The sequence below is a fragment of the Miscanthus floridulus genome, chromosome 11, assembly GCF_019320115.1.
Source record: "Miscanthus floridulus cultivar M001 chromosome 11, ASM1932011v1, whole genome shotgun sequence".
NCBI lineage: Eukaryota > Viridiplantae > Streptophyta > Magnoliopsida > Poales > Poaceae > Miscanthus > Miscanthus floridulus.
The window spans coordinates 99,840,423-99,857,626 of record NC_089590.1 but is presented as its reverse complement, the minus strand read 5'-3'; the positions used below and the strand labels follow the sequence as shown (position 1 = coordinate 99,857,626).

General features: G+C 45.0%; 2 protein-coding genes across 4 annotated transcripts; one reads left to right on the top strand and one right to left on the bottom strand.

Annotated features, from left to right (window-relative positions):
• Window positions 1-2,537: 2,537 nt before the first annotated feature.
• Window positions 2,538-11,827, top strand: LOC136492831 (bystin-like). Of its 3 annotated transcripts, XM_066488877.1 has the most exons (10): window positions 2,538-3,045; window positions 3,144-3,270; window positions 3,456-3,507; window positions 3,592-3,919; window positions 4,286-4,365; window positions 4,448-4,495; window positions 4,797-4,943; window positions 10,970-11,042; window positions 11,144-11,216; window positions 11,353-11,827. In XM_066488877.1, exons 1-10 carry the CDS (start codon window positions 2,668-2,670, stop codon window positions 11,430-11,432), a joined length of 1,386 nt encoding a protein of 461 aa, XP_066344974.1. In that variant the 5' UTR covers window positions 2,538-2,667; the 3' UTR covers window positions 11,433-11,827. The 3 variants fall into 3 exon arrangements, with proteins under 3 accessions (XP_066344974.1, XP_066344975.1, XP_066344973.1); XM_066488878.1 differs by lacking the exon at window positions 4,797-4,943; XM_066488876.1 differs by having other exon boundaries at window positions 3,456-3,919.
• Window positions 11,828-12,630: 803 nt separating this feature from the next.
• Window positions 12,631-15,006, bottom strand: LOC136494345 (uncharacterized). The gene is made up of 5 exons (XM_066490514.1): window positions 14,717-15,006; window positions 14,542-14,595; window positions 14,143-14,246; window positions 13,196-13,234; window positions 12,631-13,071 (listed from the first exon to the last, which is right to left on the bottom strand). The coding sequence occupies exons 1-5, from the start codon at window positions 14,790-14,792 to the stop codon at window positions 12,940-12,942; spliced, it is 405 nt and encodes a 134-aa protein (XP_066346611.1). The 5' UTR covers window positions 14,793-15,006; the 3' UTR covers window positions 12,631-12,939.
• Window positions 15,007-17,204: the final 2,198 nt, after the last annotated feature.

The window sequence follows — 17,204 nt, the reverse complement described above, 5'->3', positions numbered from 1 at the left end:
GTGGAGCAAAGGTAGCAGCCGGTGATAGGACACCAGCGTCAAGGGGCTTGGAGTCCGGCACTGCGTCGCTCCCGCTGTTCGGCTTCAGTACCACACCATCATTTTCGTGGGAGCTAGCACACGGTTAATGGCCCTTGCTGTCTCCGCCATGACCGAGGAGGTATGCACGCGGCAGGCGGCACGGAGCGGTGGCGGGATTGGCCTCTCTTGTGCTGGCAGGCTTTGGAGTTTTGGAGGAAGATTACTGCATATGGGTGGATATTTGGCCCCTCTCGTGCTCTAAAGCAGGCTCTGCGGTTTTGGAGGAAGAGAAGGAAGAAGAGCAAGGTGAGATACTAAGATGGTGAAGCAACTAGGTTTTTATAGAAAAGTGATGTTGGTCTCAACCTCGAATTGGAGGATTGTAGAAGTTTCTCGACGATCCACACACGTTCAGGCATAGTAACTAGCAGGATAACACTGATGATGGAAGACTATATTACAATACTATATACGATGTTAAATCTAAGGAACGTAGAAGTTCCCCGACAATCCACCATATAGACTACTATAATTAATTAGGCTTAATAGATTCGCCTCACAATTTAGTCTCTATCTATGTAATTAATTTTATAATTAACTTATATTTAGTTTTCCTAATTAACATCCAAACGTGCGACGTGACAGAGACTAACAACTACTACCAGCATACGAGTGGCTCTGGGAGGGAGGGGTGGAGAGGGGCGGTGGAAGAGAGGGGTGAAGAGATGGTTGAAGGCGTGATCCACCATGATATACTACACTATAAACTACCATAATTAATTAGGCAGAGTATATTCGTCTCATAAATTAGTATGTATCTATGTAATTAGTTTTATAATTAGCTCATATTTAGTTTTTTTAATTAGCATCCGAACGTACAATATGGCAGGGAGTATAGTTAGACGAACCAAACAACTACTACCAGCAGACAAGAGAGAGACGGGGGAGAGAGAGAGGGTGTGGAGAGATGGATGAAGGCGTGAAGCGACAGGAAGTGTTCGACCGATATGGATTATTTTACTGTTCATGCAGGGAAAAACACTGATCATGCTGGAATGTTGTGAGAGAAAAAAACTGTTCCGGCTGAAAAAAATAAGTCAAACAAGCCGGCTTCTTTCCCAGCCGAACACAGGGACTCTGGGAGTCTCTTTTATAGCAAGAAGTGACGTTGGTTTAGACCTTGAAGTTGGCATCTTGTCTTGTTATAGTTTCACCCTTCCCTATGTCTTACTTTTCGTTTTAGTGGTGAACTCGAGCTACTACAGGACGGCTTGGATTTTGATAAGACCGAGTGTTTCTGTAACATTTATTCCGAGATCCATGAAAAGAAAAGTCATAACTCATGTTAAATTTATTTAAATCTATTTAAAAAAAATCATCTCTTATTGGTCTCTAAAGAAAATTAGATGGATTTTTACAAGCTTTGATAATTTTGAGGGTGGCAAAAGAAAAATTAACACACCGAACCAAACCTCATATAAAAACTTGTTTTTTAAATAAATGTTTGCAACCAATAAAAAAATGCAGGGGTGTAATAAATGTTTGGAATCAATAAAAAATAAAGCAGGGGTGTATAGGGAACGGAAAAGCTACCGTTCCTGTGATTGGGCGCAACGGAAGGGATGGGACACATATTTGGGTGAGATTGGGGGAGTCCGGGGCTCCTTTTTGCATTTTCACCCCTTGCCTTCATTATTATTTATTATTGGTGTGCTTCTTTTCCCCTAACCCAAGAAGATCCCAAACACAAAAGTTGCCCGCGTGTAGATATTAGCAATAGCATGCCCAAGCACCCGCCACCCCGTGAACATTGAACATATAGTTTTTGGAGTTAAAAAAAAGTTTCGTGCACCCGGAGAGAGAACTTGATGGCATAGTAAAGGTATACAGACATGCAAGGTGACCTTTATTTTTATATTCTCTCCTAGAACGCACAAAGAACTTATTTTTATATTATCTCCTAGAACGCACAAAGAGCCTTTTTTCAAAAGTTTTTTGTTTCTCTTTTTTTCCGGATAGCCTTTAAATCTAGCTTAGAAGTGACCATTAAACATACCTTCAAACACACATACGTAGACTCTACCCCTATGAGCATCCCAAAGGACTGAGCCGGCAGATCTTAAGATTCAAGAAGTCAGCACAGGCACCTCGTTGTCGACGGGGACGTCACCTCCTGTGCTAAGTCGAGGACTTACCCTGAGTGGGTAGGTTCTACTATAAAAAAACCTAACCAACTGATCTATGATCAGTTCGCATAATAATGCTTTTTTAGGTGTAGAAGAAGAGATAGAGATATAGATAAATATCTCTCAGCGATTAGTGGATTGCAAAAATATTGAGCCGAAAGTATACTTGTCTTGGGTCTCACGAGGCCCGGCCCGTGTCGTACCAGCGGCCATTGGTGCGAGACGACGGATTCGTGCGCACCAGGGAGCGATCGGCTCGGCTTGTCTTGGCCATGCCCATTCCTAACCAGGAACAAAAGCTGTTGTAAAAAAAAAAAAAAAAAAAAAAAAAAAAAAAAAAAAACCAGGAACAAACCGCGCGCGCTCGGCCGGACTCCACTAGGGTTTTAGCTCTTCCGCCGCCGCTTCGACGCTTCCCTCCTCCTGCGCCGCCGGCAACGAGCCCGGAGTCCGCGAAGCCATGGCGGGGAAGAAGCGCAAGTCCGGCTCCGAGAAGCCGGCGAAGCACCGCCTCCCGCTGGGAGCCGATGCCGACGCGGTCGCCGATGCCTCGAAGCGCCGCCGCTCGGTCGCCGCCAAGCAGCACCAGGAGGACGAGGAGGCGTCCATCCCGCCCTCCCTCAGCGCCAAGATCCTCCGCGAGGCGCGCAAGCAGCAGCAGGAGGAGATGCGCGCCGACGACTCCAGCGACGAGCAGCGGCCCTCTGCCGCCGAGGCCGCCGCGGGGCCCTCCACGTCGTCCTCGTTCCCCGTCCCCACCGTGGATGGCGAGGAGGAGGAGGACGATGTCGACGAGTTCGACGGGTTCGACGCGCTGAGCGAGTACGACGGCGGCGAGGTGCGTGGCTTGCAAGACTAAGAATGGCTGGTTAATTTATTTCCGCTGGCTGAGCTTGTGACCGAGATGCGAATTCGCTGGCTTTGTGGCGTTGGTAGGTGGAGATAAACGAGGAGGACGAGCGGGCCCTCGCTGCCTTCATGTCAAAGGACAAAGCTGCCGAGCGCACCCTTGGTGATATCATCCTCCAGAAGATCATGGAGAAGGACGCCGAGGTCGCAACTGGTGCGTATGCTCTCTTAACTGTTATATCCCGTAATTGGAATTGCAGTCCGTTCACCAAACCATGAGCTATTTTGAAATAGCTTTAACTGCAATTTTGGTATGAGTCGAGTTAAATGTGTTGTTGAATGCTGATAGACAGCAATTGTTGGTCGGACAATTCCTGATTGCTGTATTTACTTGAACAGAAGGACGACCTCGTGTAAAATTGGACAACAGCATTATTGAGCTTTATAAAGAGTATGGGACTTTCCTCTTTCTTACTTTCTGTAATGTGAATAAGCATTGCATATTTCTATGCAGTACTGAATTTTTCATTTGTAGGGTTGGGAAGTTCTTAAGCCGGTACACGAGTGGGAAGATTCCAAAAGCCTTCAAGCGCATACCATCACTGGAGTGCTGGGCAGATGTTGTGCAGCTAACGGAGCCAGAGAATTGGTCTCCTAATGCCGTGTATCAAGCAACACGCCTCTTCTCTTCGAACATGAACACAAAGAATGCTGAGCGGTTCTATGAAGCCATTTTGCTCCCTCGTGTTCGTAATGACATAAGGAAGAACAAGAGGCTGCATTTTGCACTCTACCAGTCGCTGAAAAAGGCCCTTTATAAGCCTGCGGCATTTAACAAGGGAATTTTGCTGCCACTCTGTCGGGTAATTGTTCTCTTCAGAGATCAGCATTTAATTGAACATAGGGCCTATCCGTTTCCTTTGTTCTGATATCTCAAATCTTTGTTCTGATGGTGAATGGTTGCATCTCTTTTATGGTTACATAATGTTGTTAATATTCTTGCGAATAGCATTCCCTGATGATTTGCTATTGAAAGGAGTTAGATGTAAAGCATATCGTTTTGAAAAATTCAAAGATAGATTGATAGCTGTTTCTTCTTCCCACATATTATGTTTTTGATTGAGGCACCTTTTGTCCATTTTTCCTGTCGTCATATTTTAGTCTTGACGCACAAATTGTACATAGCTTTCCCCTTTTCTTGTCCACTTCTAAGCTTATCCTAATCACAGGAAAGGAATTGCACCCTCCGTGAAGCAGTGATTATTGGGAGTATTATCCAGAAAGTTTCCATTCCATTTCTCCATGCAAGGTCAGCTGAATATTAATACTGTAGGATTCATTTCCAAGATTGTGAGTTAGTGTCTTATCTTCTACTGTGCATTTTGATGCAGTGTAGCTCTAGTAAAACTATCAGAGATGGAGTACTGTGGTACTACAAGGTGTGTGAGCCACAACCAACTTCTTCTATTCTCTCTGCATTGATTATTAATATTACCACATCCTTTTGTCCAGAGATTGTTTTGCTAAACATGCAAACTTTTCATCAGAAACTATCGGTTATCTATAATGAAATTTTTGTTTAGCTACCCACATAATGTGTTGACATAGCATCTGACATCTTTATTACAGCTTTTAAAATGTGTATGACGCAGAAAGTTCACAGTAGTTCTAGTCGTATGAATATACTGTATTAGTAGTTCTTGTCACCTTGAGAATGATGTAACCTAATCTCTCTTGCAGTTACTTCATCAAGCTATTTCTAGACAAGAAATATGCTTTGCCATACCGCGCGCTTGATGCAGTGCTTGCTCATTTCATGCGTTTTCTTGATGATGAGAGGATCATGCCTGTTATATGGCATCAATCACTGCTTGCATTTGTGGAAAGGTTAGTTATGGATGTGTAGACTTTGAAGCATGTTTTCTTTGATTCGAAACACATAATCCTTTTATTTGTGACATGCTGCAAAATAACTTTCATGCTTCAAATATGAAAAGTTCTCTTTGAATTCTCTCTCCCATCATTTGCACGTTTTTGTATTCTCTGGAACAAAGTAGTTGCCCCGAAATTTTTCTTGTTTTTTTGTGTGGAGGGAAACCGGAGCTTCATTAATCATGATCAGGATTACAATCACGGTTTATGATGTCCCTAAGTTCAGGTGGGGTTATAGGCCACTCCACCACCTGAGAATTACGGGACACCAGCCGAGCACAAGCATGAGCTAAATTATTACATGTTCTACTAATGAAGCAAAGACTAAAATTCTCAAAGCTCCGGCTAAGGTCTTCTAGCTGTCCGATGAGAGGCGAAATCTCCGAATTCTGGTGTGATCGATTGACCCACAAGTTAACAAGTACTTGGCAATCTGTCTCCAAACAAATTCGCCGAATGCCCTATTCACGCGCGAATTACAGGCCGTCACAGCATGCCCGAACTTCAGCAGCTAGTGCACTCATACAATGCTCAGACCATTTAGCTGTGCCACCACATGTCCTCCCATCTGAATCCCGAAGGATAACACCGGTTGCTGCTGAACGATCATCATCATAGAATGCCGCATCCACATTGCACTTAGTCCAGCCCGGAGCCGGTCTCTCCCAGCGCTTCAGAGTAGCTGCTGCGGCCTTCTCTCTTTCTGGGTGTACTATTTGCCAGAGGTCAAAGGCTATATGTCTACAGCCCATTGAACTGTAATTCTCACCGGCAGCGGCACCCGATCATGGCGTCTGTCATTTCTCGCCATCCACAAGGACCACATACCACATAAAATCACCGCTGCATCTCTAGGCGGGAACAGGTTGGGATCAAGCAAATCATGAGCCCAAGTAAGAGGATGCAGGGGTGGAATTTTGATGCCTGAAAGCACCTTTGTGTGGTTCCAGAATAACTTTGCCACTGTACAGTTGAGTAGGACATGCTTAACAGACTCCTCTTCTCCACAAACATCGCAGTTAGGCACTGGTTCTATATGTCTTTGATTCAATATCTCCTTAGCTGGAAGGAAATTGTTAAGCACCCTCCACCAGAACACCCGGACTTTGGGTGGCACACAAAGCTTCCAGATTCTATCCCAAGTAGCATCACCAGAGGGGGAAGCATGGCCCGGCTCTAGCTGCCGCCACTGATCATCAAGCAACAGACGATATGCCGATCTCACTGAGTAAGTACCATGTCTCTCCAGTTCCCAAGCCCAACTGTCATCCCCAGCGCCTCTGGTTGGCAAACTCAGAATGGCGTGGGTGTCAACATCAAAGAAAAGTTGCTTGATCAGTGCCGAATTTCATGCTCCACTTGTAGTTAGTAGATCCGACACCGTCTCAACTAGCAGCGAGGCTGGAGTGGTGATCGGCTTCCCGCCAAAATGGTTGGGTTGCCATCGATCATTCCAAACACTTGTCGTTGTTCCATCACCAATTCGGCGCAGAAGACCCATGGACAGGACTCTCCTGCCCTCCAAAATAGCCCGCCACGTATGACTTGAGTGCTTCTTCCTCGTGGCATGAAAGAAGTCAGAATCATGGAAGTACCTGCCCTTCAAAACACGAGCACACAAAGAATCAGGGTTTTGGATTAGCCGCCACCCTTGTTTACCCAACATGGCCAGGTTAAAGAGTCTCAGATCTCTGAAACCCATGCCACCAGCAATTTTGGGTTTTGTCAGGAGCTCCCAGCATTGCCAATGTATGCATCTGCTATCCGCTGAGCTGCCCCACCAATAATTCGCGATCACTGATTTCATTTTGCGACACGTATCCTTCGGGATCAAGAAGCAGCTCATAGGGTAGGTTGGTACAGCTTGAGCAACAGATTTAAGAAGCACCTCCCTCCCTACACAACTTGCTTCACGGCCACTCCAAGTCCCCACCAGGTTTCTGATCCTGGTCGGCATGAATTCAAAGGTGTCCTTCGTCGCCCGCCCTAAGGCAGTGGGAAGGCCCAAGTATTTTTCCGCGAGAGCTTCTGTATCAATATGAAGGATTGATCTCACCTCTTGCTTGCAATTATCATCACAATTAGCACTGAAAAAGACCGCTGACTTGTCCCTGTTGACCATCTGCCCCGAGCCCCTGCTATACGTCTCCAATATATCATGCAGCCACTCGGTGCCCCTCTGTGAGGCTTCAGAGAACACTATGCAATCGTCAGCGAACAAGAGATGTGAAATCCATGGTGCATGAATCCCAACCCGCACACCCCTGGATAGGTGTACCGGGCCAACTGACCGCAGAAGGCTGGAGAGTCCTTCAGCGCACAGTAAGAAGAGGTACGGGAATATTGGGTCCCCCTGACGGATACCCCTCGATGGCCTGAACGGGTCTGTAAAAGAGACCGAGGTGACACATCTCATGACAGTATGGACAAAACTCTCTGTGAAACCCAATCTCAACATTATGCCTTGAAGATAATTCCATTCCACTCGGTCATAGGCCTTCGCCATGTCTAACTTGATCGCACACGCACCTGATTTCCCTTTCTTCCTCTTGAGATAATGGGTGCATTCAAGGCTACCAGCACATTTTCTGTAATTAGACGACCGGGAACAAAGGCGTTCTGTTCTGCAGAAATAATCTCATCTAGAAAAGAGCGAAGTCTGTTGGCCAGCGCTTTAGAACATAGCTTATAACTCACATTGCACAACGAAATCGGTCTGAAATTCTTGAGGTCCTGCGGGTGCTTTACCTTGGGAATCAGAACAATCGTTGTTTGATTAGTGGCCTCCGGTAGCTGCCCACTGTTGAGAAAATTCAGAACTGCATTTTTAACACTCGGGCCAACTGTCTCCCAGTGGGTTTGATAGAAGTCCGCAGTGAAACCATCAGGACCGGGGGCTTTATTGGCTCCCATCATGAACAGCGCCCTCTCCACTTCTTGGCCTGTATAGGGGTTTTCCAGTGATTCATTCATCATTTCATCGCACTAGTTACCCGTGGTGGCACATGGGCCAGGATCCCATCTGGCTCTAACACCGGCTGGGCTGTAAACAAATCTCCATAGAAAGTTGAAGCCATGGCCTCCAACTCCGCTTGTTCAGTCACCAGATCACCATTTGGAGCACGCAGTGCCGAGATGTGGTTGATTTTGGTACGTTCCCGCGCACGTGCTTGGAAAAATTTGGTGTTCTGATCACCCTCTTTCAGCCAGTTTGTCCGTGCACGTTGCTTCGCCATAATTTCCTCCCTTGCTAAGAGTTCGGACATCCACACCATGATCTGTCTTTCCCGCCTCGTCGGGCCAGAAAAGAGAGAGTATCGCCTTTCAGTTTCCAGTTCTTGGCGCAGTTTAGCCATCTCCTTCTTGACTGAACCGAAGACCGACTGATCCCACTCCAGAAAGGATGAACGCATTCTCCCCAACGAGCAGTGTAGTTGTTGCATATCATGGATAGCGCTCGGGTCCCCCCAAGTATCCTTCACTAAGCTTACGTAGGAAGGTTCCCTTCTCCACATGTTTTCATATCTGAACATCCTCCTCCGCCTGCCTCTGCTCCTCTTGGAGTGATTACAATCAATCAATAAACAGCAGTGATTGGATTCGGTTGTCTGAACATGGGAGACCTTGATTTCCTTGTACCGATCTGCAAAGGGTGCATTCGCAAAGGCTCTGTCCAACCGAACCTTAATGTTGTGAGAGCCGTGCTGCCGGTTGTCCCAGGTATAGGGAAGCCCAGAAAAACCAAGATCAAAGAAATCACACGATGACACAGCGTCCCGGAATCCATCCATCTGCCTTTCCGGTCGCTGCACCCCACCAAACTGCTCTCCAGCTTCAAGTATCTCGTTGAAATCCCCGGCACATAGCCAAGGAGCATTACTTTGGATGCTCAAAAACTCCATGAGTTACCAGCTCCGATATCGAAGCTCTCTTCTGGACTCACCGTAAAATCCGGTAAATCTCCAGTGTTCGGCGTTCGAGACCGGGTCAACCACCATTACATCTATATGAAGCTTGTCATATGACTGCAACTTCACACAGATCTCATCAGATCACAGCAGGGCGAGACCCCCACCACGGCCAAAGCTGCCAACCCCCACACCATTAGAGAAGCCCAAACTCCTCAAACCTTGAACATCATTAGAGAACTGTCGTGTTTCCGATAGAAACACCATCATGGGGCGGTGTAGCCGCACAAGGCTACACACTTCTTGAACTACCTCGGACCGCCCCAGGCCCCGGCAGTTCAAACTTAGTAGTTTCATTGTGCCTGGCGGGGGCTGCCGCTCGCAGCCTAGCATCCACCTCTCCACCACTCTTACCCAGTTGGTTCACTCTCTCTGTGACCAGTCCCGCCTGGACTAAAGCTGCTGATTCCGGAGCCGGGACGTTGAGATCCGGCGTCACAGACGGGCTGAGGACCGAACCCTTCTCTTTCCTCTTCCGCAGCGCTATCTGAAAGTCATCCTTGTTCTTGCTCGGGAACAATTCGCGGCTGGCCACTGCTGCCCCCATAGAACCACCGTCCGACTTCACTGGAGGGTTCTTCAGAGGAGAAAGGACTTCCTCCTCATCATCCCTACCAGCTCCATTCTTGGGATCCGATCTAGGCATCGAGCTCCGAGATTGTTTTGAGGCAGCCGAAGAACCACTGCCAAACGACTCTGCAGCGGCTTCAGTAAAACTCTGAACTTTCTTCTTCACCACCTCCGGAGCATGGAGCTTAATATCATATGGAAGCTTACCCGACGAGCTGCGTATCACCGGCTTATCACACTCCAGCTCCGAGTGACCCATGATGCCGCATGATAGGCAATAGAAAGGAAGCTTTTCATATTGCAACTCAAACCATTCCGGTTCTGCCTCACGCTTTGTCTTCAGTAACACACCCCTTCTCAAGGGTTTAGCTATCTCAATTGCCACACGGGCACGTAGAAAGGCGCCGCTGGCTTTCCCGTCTCTGTCCACGTCCATTTTCTTCACTGCTCCGACCAGACCCATGGCACGTTCACCACGGTGACGGTTCATCCAGCCTAGCGGGAGATTCAAAATGCGAATCCAGATATCCATGCAGTCAAACTTGATCTCTGATGGCCTAACTGACTCATCATAGGCCTGTAACAGTAGGGCATGCCGCCCAACCATCCACGGCGAGCCGCCGAGTGCCCGCTCCATATCCTGTTGCAGGTTAAACTCCGCAACGAAAAGGTTGTCCTGCTTCTCCCCTATTGATCTGATCTTTAGACCATAGTGATTTCCTCAGGCAGGTTTCATAGCCCGAAAAATTGTGGTAGGATGAACTACCGCCGGCGAAAGTACCTTGCCAAACAGTGCCCACTCCACCACCGGCGAGGCATCAACATCTTCATCATCACTGAACTCTGCGACATCCCCCTCTTCCACCGTTAGGTTGAGGTTCTGCAACAGGTCAGCGACGCTGGCATCCGGGTCAACCGGTGATCCACTCCCAATCGCGGCCATGGCTTCGATTCGAGGGGAAGAAAGGGTGTGCGGCGTACACGGAGTAGGCTCGCACCCAAACACGATCCCAAACCCTAGGGTTCCTAAGCGGCGCACTCCTAGCGGGAAATCTATGGTCGACGGCGCCGGAACGACTAACCGTCGATTTGCGGGTGGCTGCCGACGACTGGACGTCGAGAGCAGGGTGTGGACGCCGGGACCCACCGGCGCCCCAGACCGAGGATGGGATCACTATTGCCTCCTGGATCACCTTCACGCGAGCTCCGGGAAATCCGGACCTAACATTGTTAGCGTTCCGCTATTCATGAAATTTTTCTTGTTGAAAGTGTGGTTATATACTGATATGGTTTGAACATGTTCTTTATTGTTCGAGGCCCAAGCCTCATTGTTGTAGTTATGAGCTCATCACTGAATTGATTGCTGGTGTACATTTACCAAGTCTCCTTGCTCACTCTTTCACTGCTTTGGTCATGTATTTTACACTAAAAACTTCGTGACAGATACAAGAATGAGTTAGAGAAAAAGGATAAGGAGAAACTTGCACGTTTGTTGGATCACCAGAAACACTATTTGGTATGCCACTTTACATACTCATGAATATCAAAGCACCATTTACTGGATTTTCTTGGTTATCTGACATGTGCTAATGCTTGAAACATGAACCCTCTAAACAGGTTACTCCAGAAATTCGAAGGGAACTTCGAGGGAGCTGCAACAGGGGTGAAAAAGATACGAATTTGCAGACTTATATCCTTGCAGTGCAGCTTGTTATAATCTTTAGCTTTCATACATATACTATATTAACTGAACAAAAAAAAATGTTTCAATTAATGCAACTGGTATTTTGATTGAAGTCTGTTATTTCCTTAACATGTTTTCTTACTATCACCTATCTCCGTCATTACCAAGCCAATCGAGGAAGACAAGTGGGACATACCACAAGTGCCAATGGAGGAAGATTAGCCACATTCTCCAGCATCGATTTTTACACTTCAATTATATTTGGAACAAATTTCTAAATATATTGCTGTAATTTTTTGGGCATAATTTTTTAGTGCCAATATTGGGGACGATAAAATGGGTGCCCAGTAGATTGGCCCCCAATGTTCTAAGAAGGTATTTTGCAGTCACAATGCGATTCACACACAAGTTTGTTTTGATTGGAACTTGGAACCTGAAGATCATTTGGAGCATTTTAAGGGGGCATTCATCATGGATATGTAGCATACTGCCTTTCTCAGAGGTGGATAAGGAATAGTTGGGTTTTTCCGATCCTGGTACTTTGTAACCGTGACAGAACTAAATTGTACCGTACTTGAACCAGAAATGAAAATGAATAACCAGGAGTTCGTTTGACTTGTTTAGGGTCTTGTTGCCTGCATAATCCCCTATCTAGACCCCTGTAGTACAATTTGTCTCTATTTAGTTACCCGCACATTCTTTTTTGTTCTCAAGGAATGATATTAACTCTTATTTATTTATTATCTATGTTACGCTATATGTTCTATGGATACAGGCTATTTTATGACCGTGGGAATTCTTCTTTTAATATGTATCTTTTAACTAGTAATAGGAATTTGTATTTTTCCAGATTGTATTCTCTCGCTATCCATTAACAGGATAGAGGTTCTATTATCTAATTATTATATTAAATAGTTAAATGCACTAGAGGTCTCTTAACTTGTAAGCATGTTTTGGTTAGGTCTATCAACATTGAAAGTTAATTTTTAGGTTCATAAACTTTTTAACACTTGGGCCCATACCTCTCCACATAGCCTTTTCGTGCTGATGTGGCGTGATGACTAGCTCTTTGAACCAGCTCTTTACCAAAAAGAAGCATGCTAACGGATTTGTGTCGGAGTGATTCAATAGTCACCATTTTGCTTATCCTGCACTATAGATTTTTGTCCAGGAAGAGTCATCTTTTAATCTGTACCTGATTGGCCACAATAAGCAAGTGAAATGATTTTTTTTTTCGGTCAATGTCATTGCTAGGTGCTGGCACCCAAAGATAACTGAACTGAAAGATACTAAATCCATCCCAAATTATAAGACGTTTTGGCTTTTATAGATATATTGATTTTACTATGTATCTAGACATAGTATATATCTATGTGCATAACAAATACAACGTATCTAGAAAAGCCAAAACATCTTATAATTTGAAACGGATGGAGTACTTCATTATCGTGAGGCTATGAAATGTCTGTCATGCATGGAGTAGAAACTCGGACTCCGTTACTTGTGCACATTACATCGTAGGATTACTCATCAGGCCATTACCTCACCACCAATGCGGTAAATCATCACCCAGGTCCCAGGCCATCACCTCTCACCACCAGTGTGGTAAAACTTTGCCCTAAGCTAGATAAGTTTCCCGTGAGTTTTCCACGGGAAAATAGGACGAGTAGGAATACAACATGGAGAAGCACATTGGCTTTACAAAATTTGAGGCACGCCAACACTCAAACTAGGCTGACGTGCATGGCACATCTTCAGTACAATCTGCATTCCTAGCTCGCTTCACTTCAGGTTCAGGAGCTGATGGCTTGGATGGCCTATTGGGTTTGATCTCTTCGACCTTCTCCGTTGGGACGTCAAACTGCAGTGCAACAACAGAATATGACTACTTAGATTCCTCATGGGTAGTGAAAACATAATGATCGACATAGAAGCCAAGATGCAGCACGCATAAAAGATATGGTGCTTTTGAATATTTAACATACCCTGAATCCGCAGCCAGACACACAAGCATTGAAGCATTCCTGCATGGAAAACTGAATTTGTCAAAAACTACATTGAATAACTGAAACTTGTCAGTATGCCACAGACAATATGCAATGCAAACAATAATTTACAACATAAACTTGATTAGTATTCCCTTGACAAATCTCAACAGCTATGGTTGTTGCGAATCGACACCAGAAAAGTTTAATACCAGCATGGAAATATATGCAGGGCATCAAAACATAGGAATTCACAGGCACTCTATATTTCTCCAAGATTTATATTAAATTGGGTTACCTGTTGTCACCAAATTATCAATAAATCGACATATAATCGCTAACATAAGCAAAAACAAAGTTCATCAGACTGATATTTGTATACCACTCAAATTATTTAACCAACAAATCTACTAGTGAACTCTGGTTTGTGACTGGACTGGAATATCAGAATTAACTACATTCTACTGGCATTATGCCTGTAAATGTTGAAACATCGCTGCATTTATGCTTTTAAAGAAAGTAACCACTGTTTCATGCTTCCACTCAGCATATAAATTTTAAAATGTTGATCAAATAAAGGATTACATGACCCCCGTCACAAATACCAAAATTAGTTATAGCCTTACACGCTTTACACTAAAAAATGCCTCTGGTGCCCTGCTTATGCAGATCAAATAATAACAAGACATCAAAAAATAACTATTTTAGGCCAAGAACAACTCCAAGGAGTGCATAGAGTAGTTCAAAATGATATCAATTATCTATTTCTTCCTAACCATGCGCTCCTCTAAACTTGATTCTGTAAGGAGCATGTTCAAAGTATGATAACAGCCAGAAAGATGTAAATGTAGAAGTGCAGCAATAACCATAATAGACGGTAAATGTTTGGTTTATATAATAACTTCTACATGATGTAATCAGAACAAACAGTAAAATGAAGGACTCACCAAAGAGTAACTATCCTGCCCTGGAGATCGATCAATATAGGCGCTCCACTGGCGATCTTCTAACACCGGATCTTTGTAGCATATTTCGGTACATTTTCCTATGCCTGAGGAGTTTACAGCAAGTAAGTTGCATGCACACTGCAGATACAGCGTCTAGAAGACGAAATACCATAATTTTCATAAATACGACTATACGAGCATACACGTTAGCAGAGGCAGACAGACACGACCCTATGACAGGAGCCAGAGAGACCTAGTGCTAAAAATCAATTCTTAATCGATAGAGAAACTGAACAAGCTATTCTGAAATCAAACAAATTTAGCTCCAGGAAGAGCTCAATCCAGGGGATGACACGCAGCAACAGCCATTCATTCAGCTTCCACATCAAGTATACTCACACTCGTCCCAGGTGTCGCCGTCCGCGTTGCACCCCTTCTTGCAGAACACCCTCCCTGTAAATAAAACCAAATGGCAGAAAGGAAAGGAGAAGATAAGGCCCGCTAGCTTGGAGTGATTGAGTGAAGCAAAGCAACCAAATGATTTCGCGGGGGCAAGGTGGACCGAGGCACTGACATGGGATCTGCACGAGGCTCGCGTACTTCTTGGTGCAGCAGCTGCCGCACGGCGGCGTCCAGTCGCCGGAGAACATCCCTGTCTGCCTCCGGCGCCAATCCCTCCCGCGTCTCGCACGGAAACGGATCGGTCGGCGAAGCGAGCGGCAGCGGGACCGCGGCGGCTGCCGAGGAATGCTGGTGGGCGGGCCCCGGTAAAGGGGGAGGCGAGGGGCAGGGGCGGAGGAAATGGAGGTGGAGAGGGAGCGACGGCGGCGGCGCGCTGTTCGGTGCGGAGCAAATTGGGGAGGGGTTTTTATTGCAGTGATGAAAATAATAATGGAAATGGGAAAAAGTTTCTATTTTTTTCCGCGAACCGAGCCTAGCTTACCTCGGATGTCGGATGGTTAGATTCTTGAGACAATGGGATCTGTCAATCCGTATTAAAGTCTTCTAGTTGACTGGTTGTTTATATTGTGCTAAATTTAGTTTAAGATTTATGTTCTGTTTAACATGGTTCCACTTCGTCCGTGAAACTACTCAATGAACACTTTTATTGGGTAGCCGGAGCCGGTTTACTGGTTTTATTAGGCCCCGTTTGGCAGGGCTTTTTTATCGGCTTCAGGAGTCGTTTTCTATCAAATGAGGTAAAGTAAAATAGTTTCACTTGTGAAGCCCCTAAAAACATGCTCTCACAGTGATTTGGGGTGGGATGGAGCCAAAAAAAGTGGCTTCTCCCGGCTCCTCCTCCAGGCCCCTAAAAACATGCTCTCACAGGGAAGCCATTTTGCCAAACGGTTTACCAAAACCGCTTCAGCTCCACCGGTGGAACTGTTCGTGGAGCTGAAGCAAAAAAAAATGGCTTCACTAGTGAAGTGAAGCTCTGCCAAACAGGGCCTCAGTGGAGCTGGAGCCGTTTTGGTAAACTGTTTCACAGAATAAGTTTATATATAGAGCTTCTTAAAATATGCCCTCACTGAATCTCATACAAGATCTACAACGACGAGGTGAAGCTACTATTTTCGTCTCCACCCTTTATATATTCTCTATGAGAGCATAATTTTAAGGAGCTCCTTGAATGAAGCCGTTTGATTTTATCCCATTTGACACAAACCAGCTCCAAATGGCTTCGGGATATGGTGGAGAAGTCGTTCCAAAGGGGGCTTAATATACTTTGTATTTTCAGTAGTATAAGCAACATGCTTGTCGACTTATAAAAATATCTATAACAACTTTGTCGACCTCGAGATTCGTCAAAGATATTGATACAAATATGATGTGTCTACGTTAGACCTAATTATGGACCACCTGACTTGTTCAAAATAAAACTTGACTCAACCCACCAGTACGTTGGGTCATGATTTCTTGATCCATGACTCAATCTAACTCGAAAAAATCTGGCCTTAAGTAGAAAATAACATGTGATCCGACCTGATCTGTCAATGCATCGGGTCAGACTTGAGTTAAAGATTTTGTCTTAACATTTTTTCTTGGACTGGTACCTAACCCGACACTTGATCGGATCCAACATGTGTCCATAGGAGTAAGTATGGATGTAGATATGTGAACATCTATGTCTATAATATTAAATGAAAAGTCTTATGTTTCATATGCCCTACCTTAGTCTCTCTCTTCCCACATAAGATAATCTCTCTGTCCATGCACTCTACACAACATTTCTCTACATCATTAAGCATATAGGCAGTATCACTTATTTTTTCTAAAAGGGCGCCTATAAATTTATTGCAAACTTACTAGGAGAACAAACAAAGAGAAGTTTCACTCCAGTTTTTTTGAGCAAAAATAAGCCAAAGCCCATACAATTAGGGATGACGCGTCACGCTTACCTTGCAACTAGGTAGGGAGCAGTATCATTACTCAGCGAGCGCGTGTTTAGTTCCAACTCTAAATTCCCAAAAAGTGCTACAGTACCCATCACATCGAATCTTGCGATACGTGCATGGAGTATTAAATATAGATGAAAAAAAACTAATTGCACAGTTTGGTTGGAAATTACGAGACGAACGTTTTGAGCCTAATTAGTCCATGATTGGACACTAATTGTCAAAAAAAAACGAATATGCTACAGTAGCCCAAATTCCTAAATTCGCCGAACTAAACACGCGCTCAATATCCACTTTCAGAAGGAAGGACAAAAAGTATCGTAGAATTTATTAAATGATAGAAAAACAAAAGGAGGAAAAAATATTAATCAGTGTCTATAGAATTGTGGTAATTGGTTACATATGTGTAAACGTAAATTCATTCTATAGCATGATGGGTTTGAGACGATGGAAATAAAGCTTTTGATGTGGGATATCAAATACAGTTTTGTTTATGATACTCATGCATTAACTCGTTTTGTAGGAGAAGCTGACAAAGACATCTACCACTTAGAAGCGATCTTGCAAGGAATCCATGGGTGCGGCGTCTACCACATGCGCACTCGGTGAAGAGCCGCGTGCATCGCCAAGCTCGCCGACAGGGAGCCAGGCAGCGCCGTGCTGCTC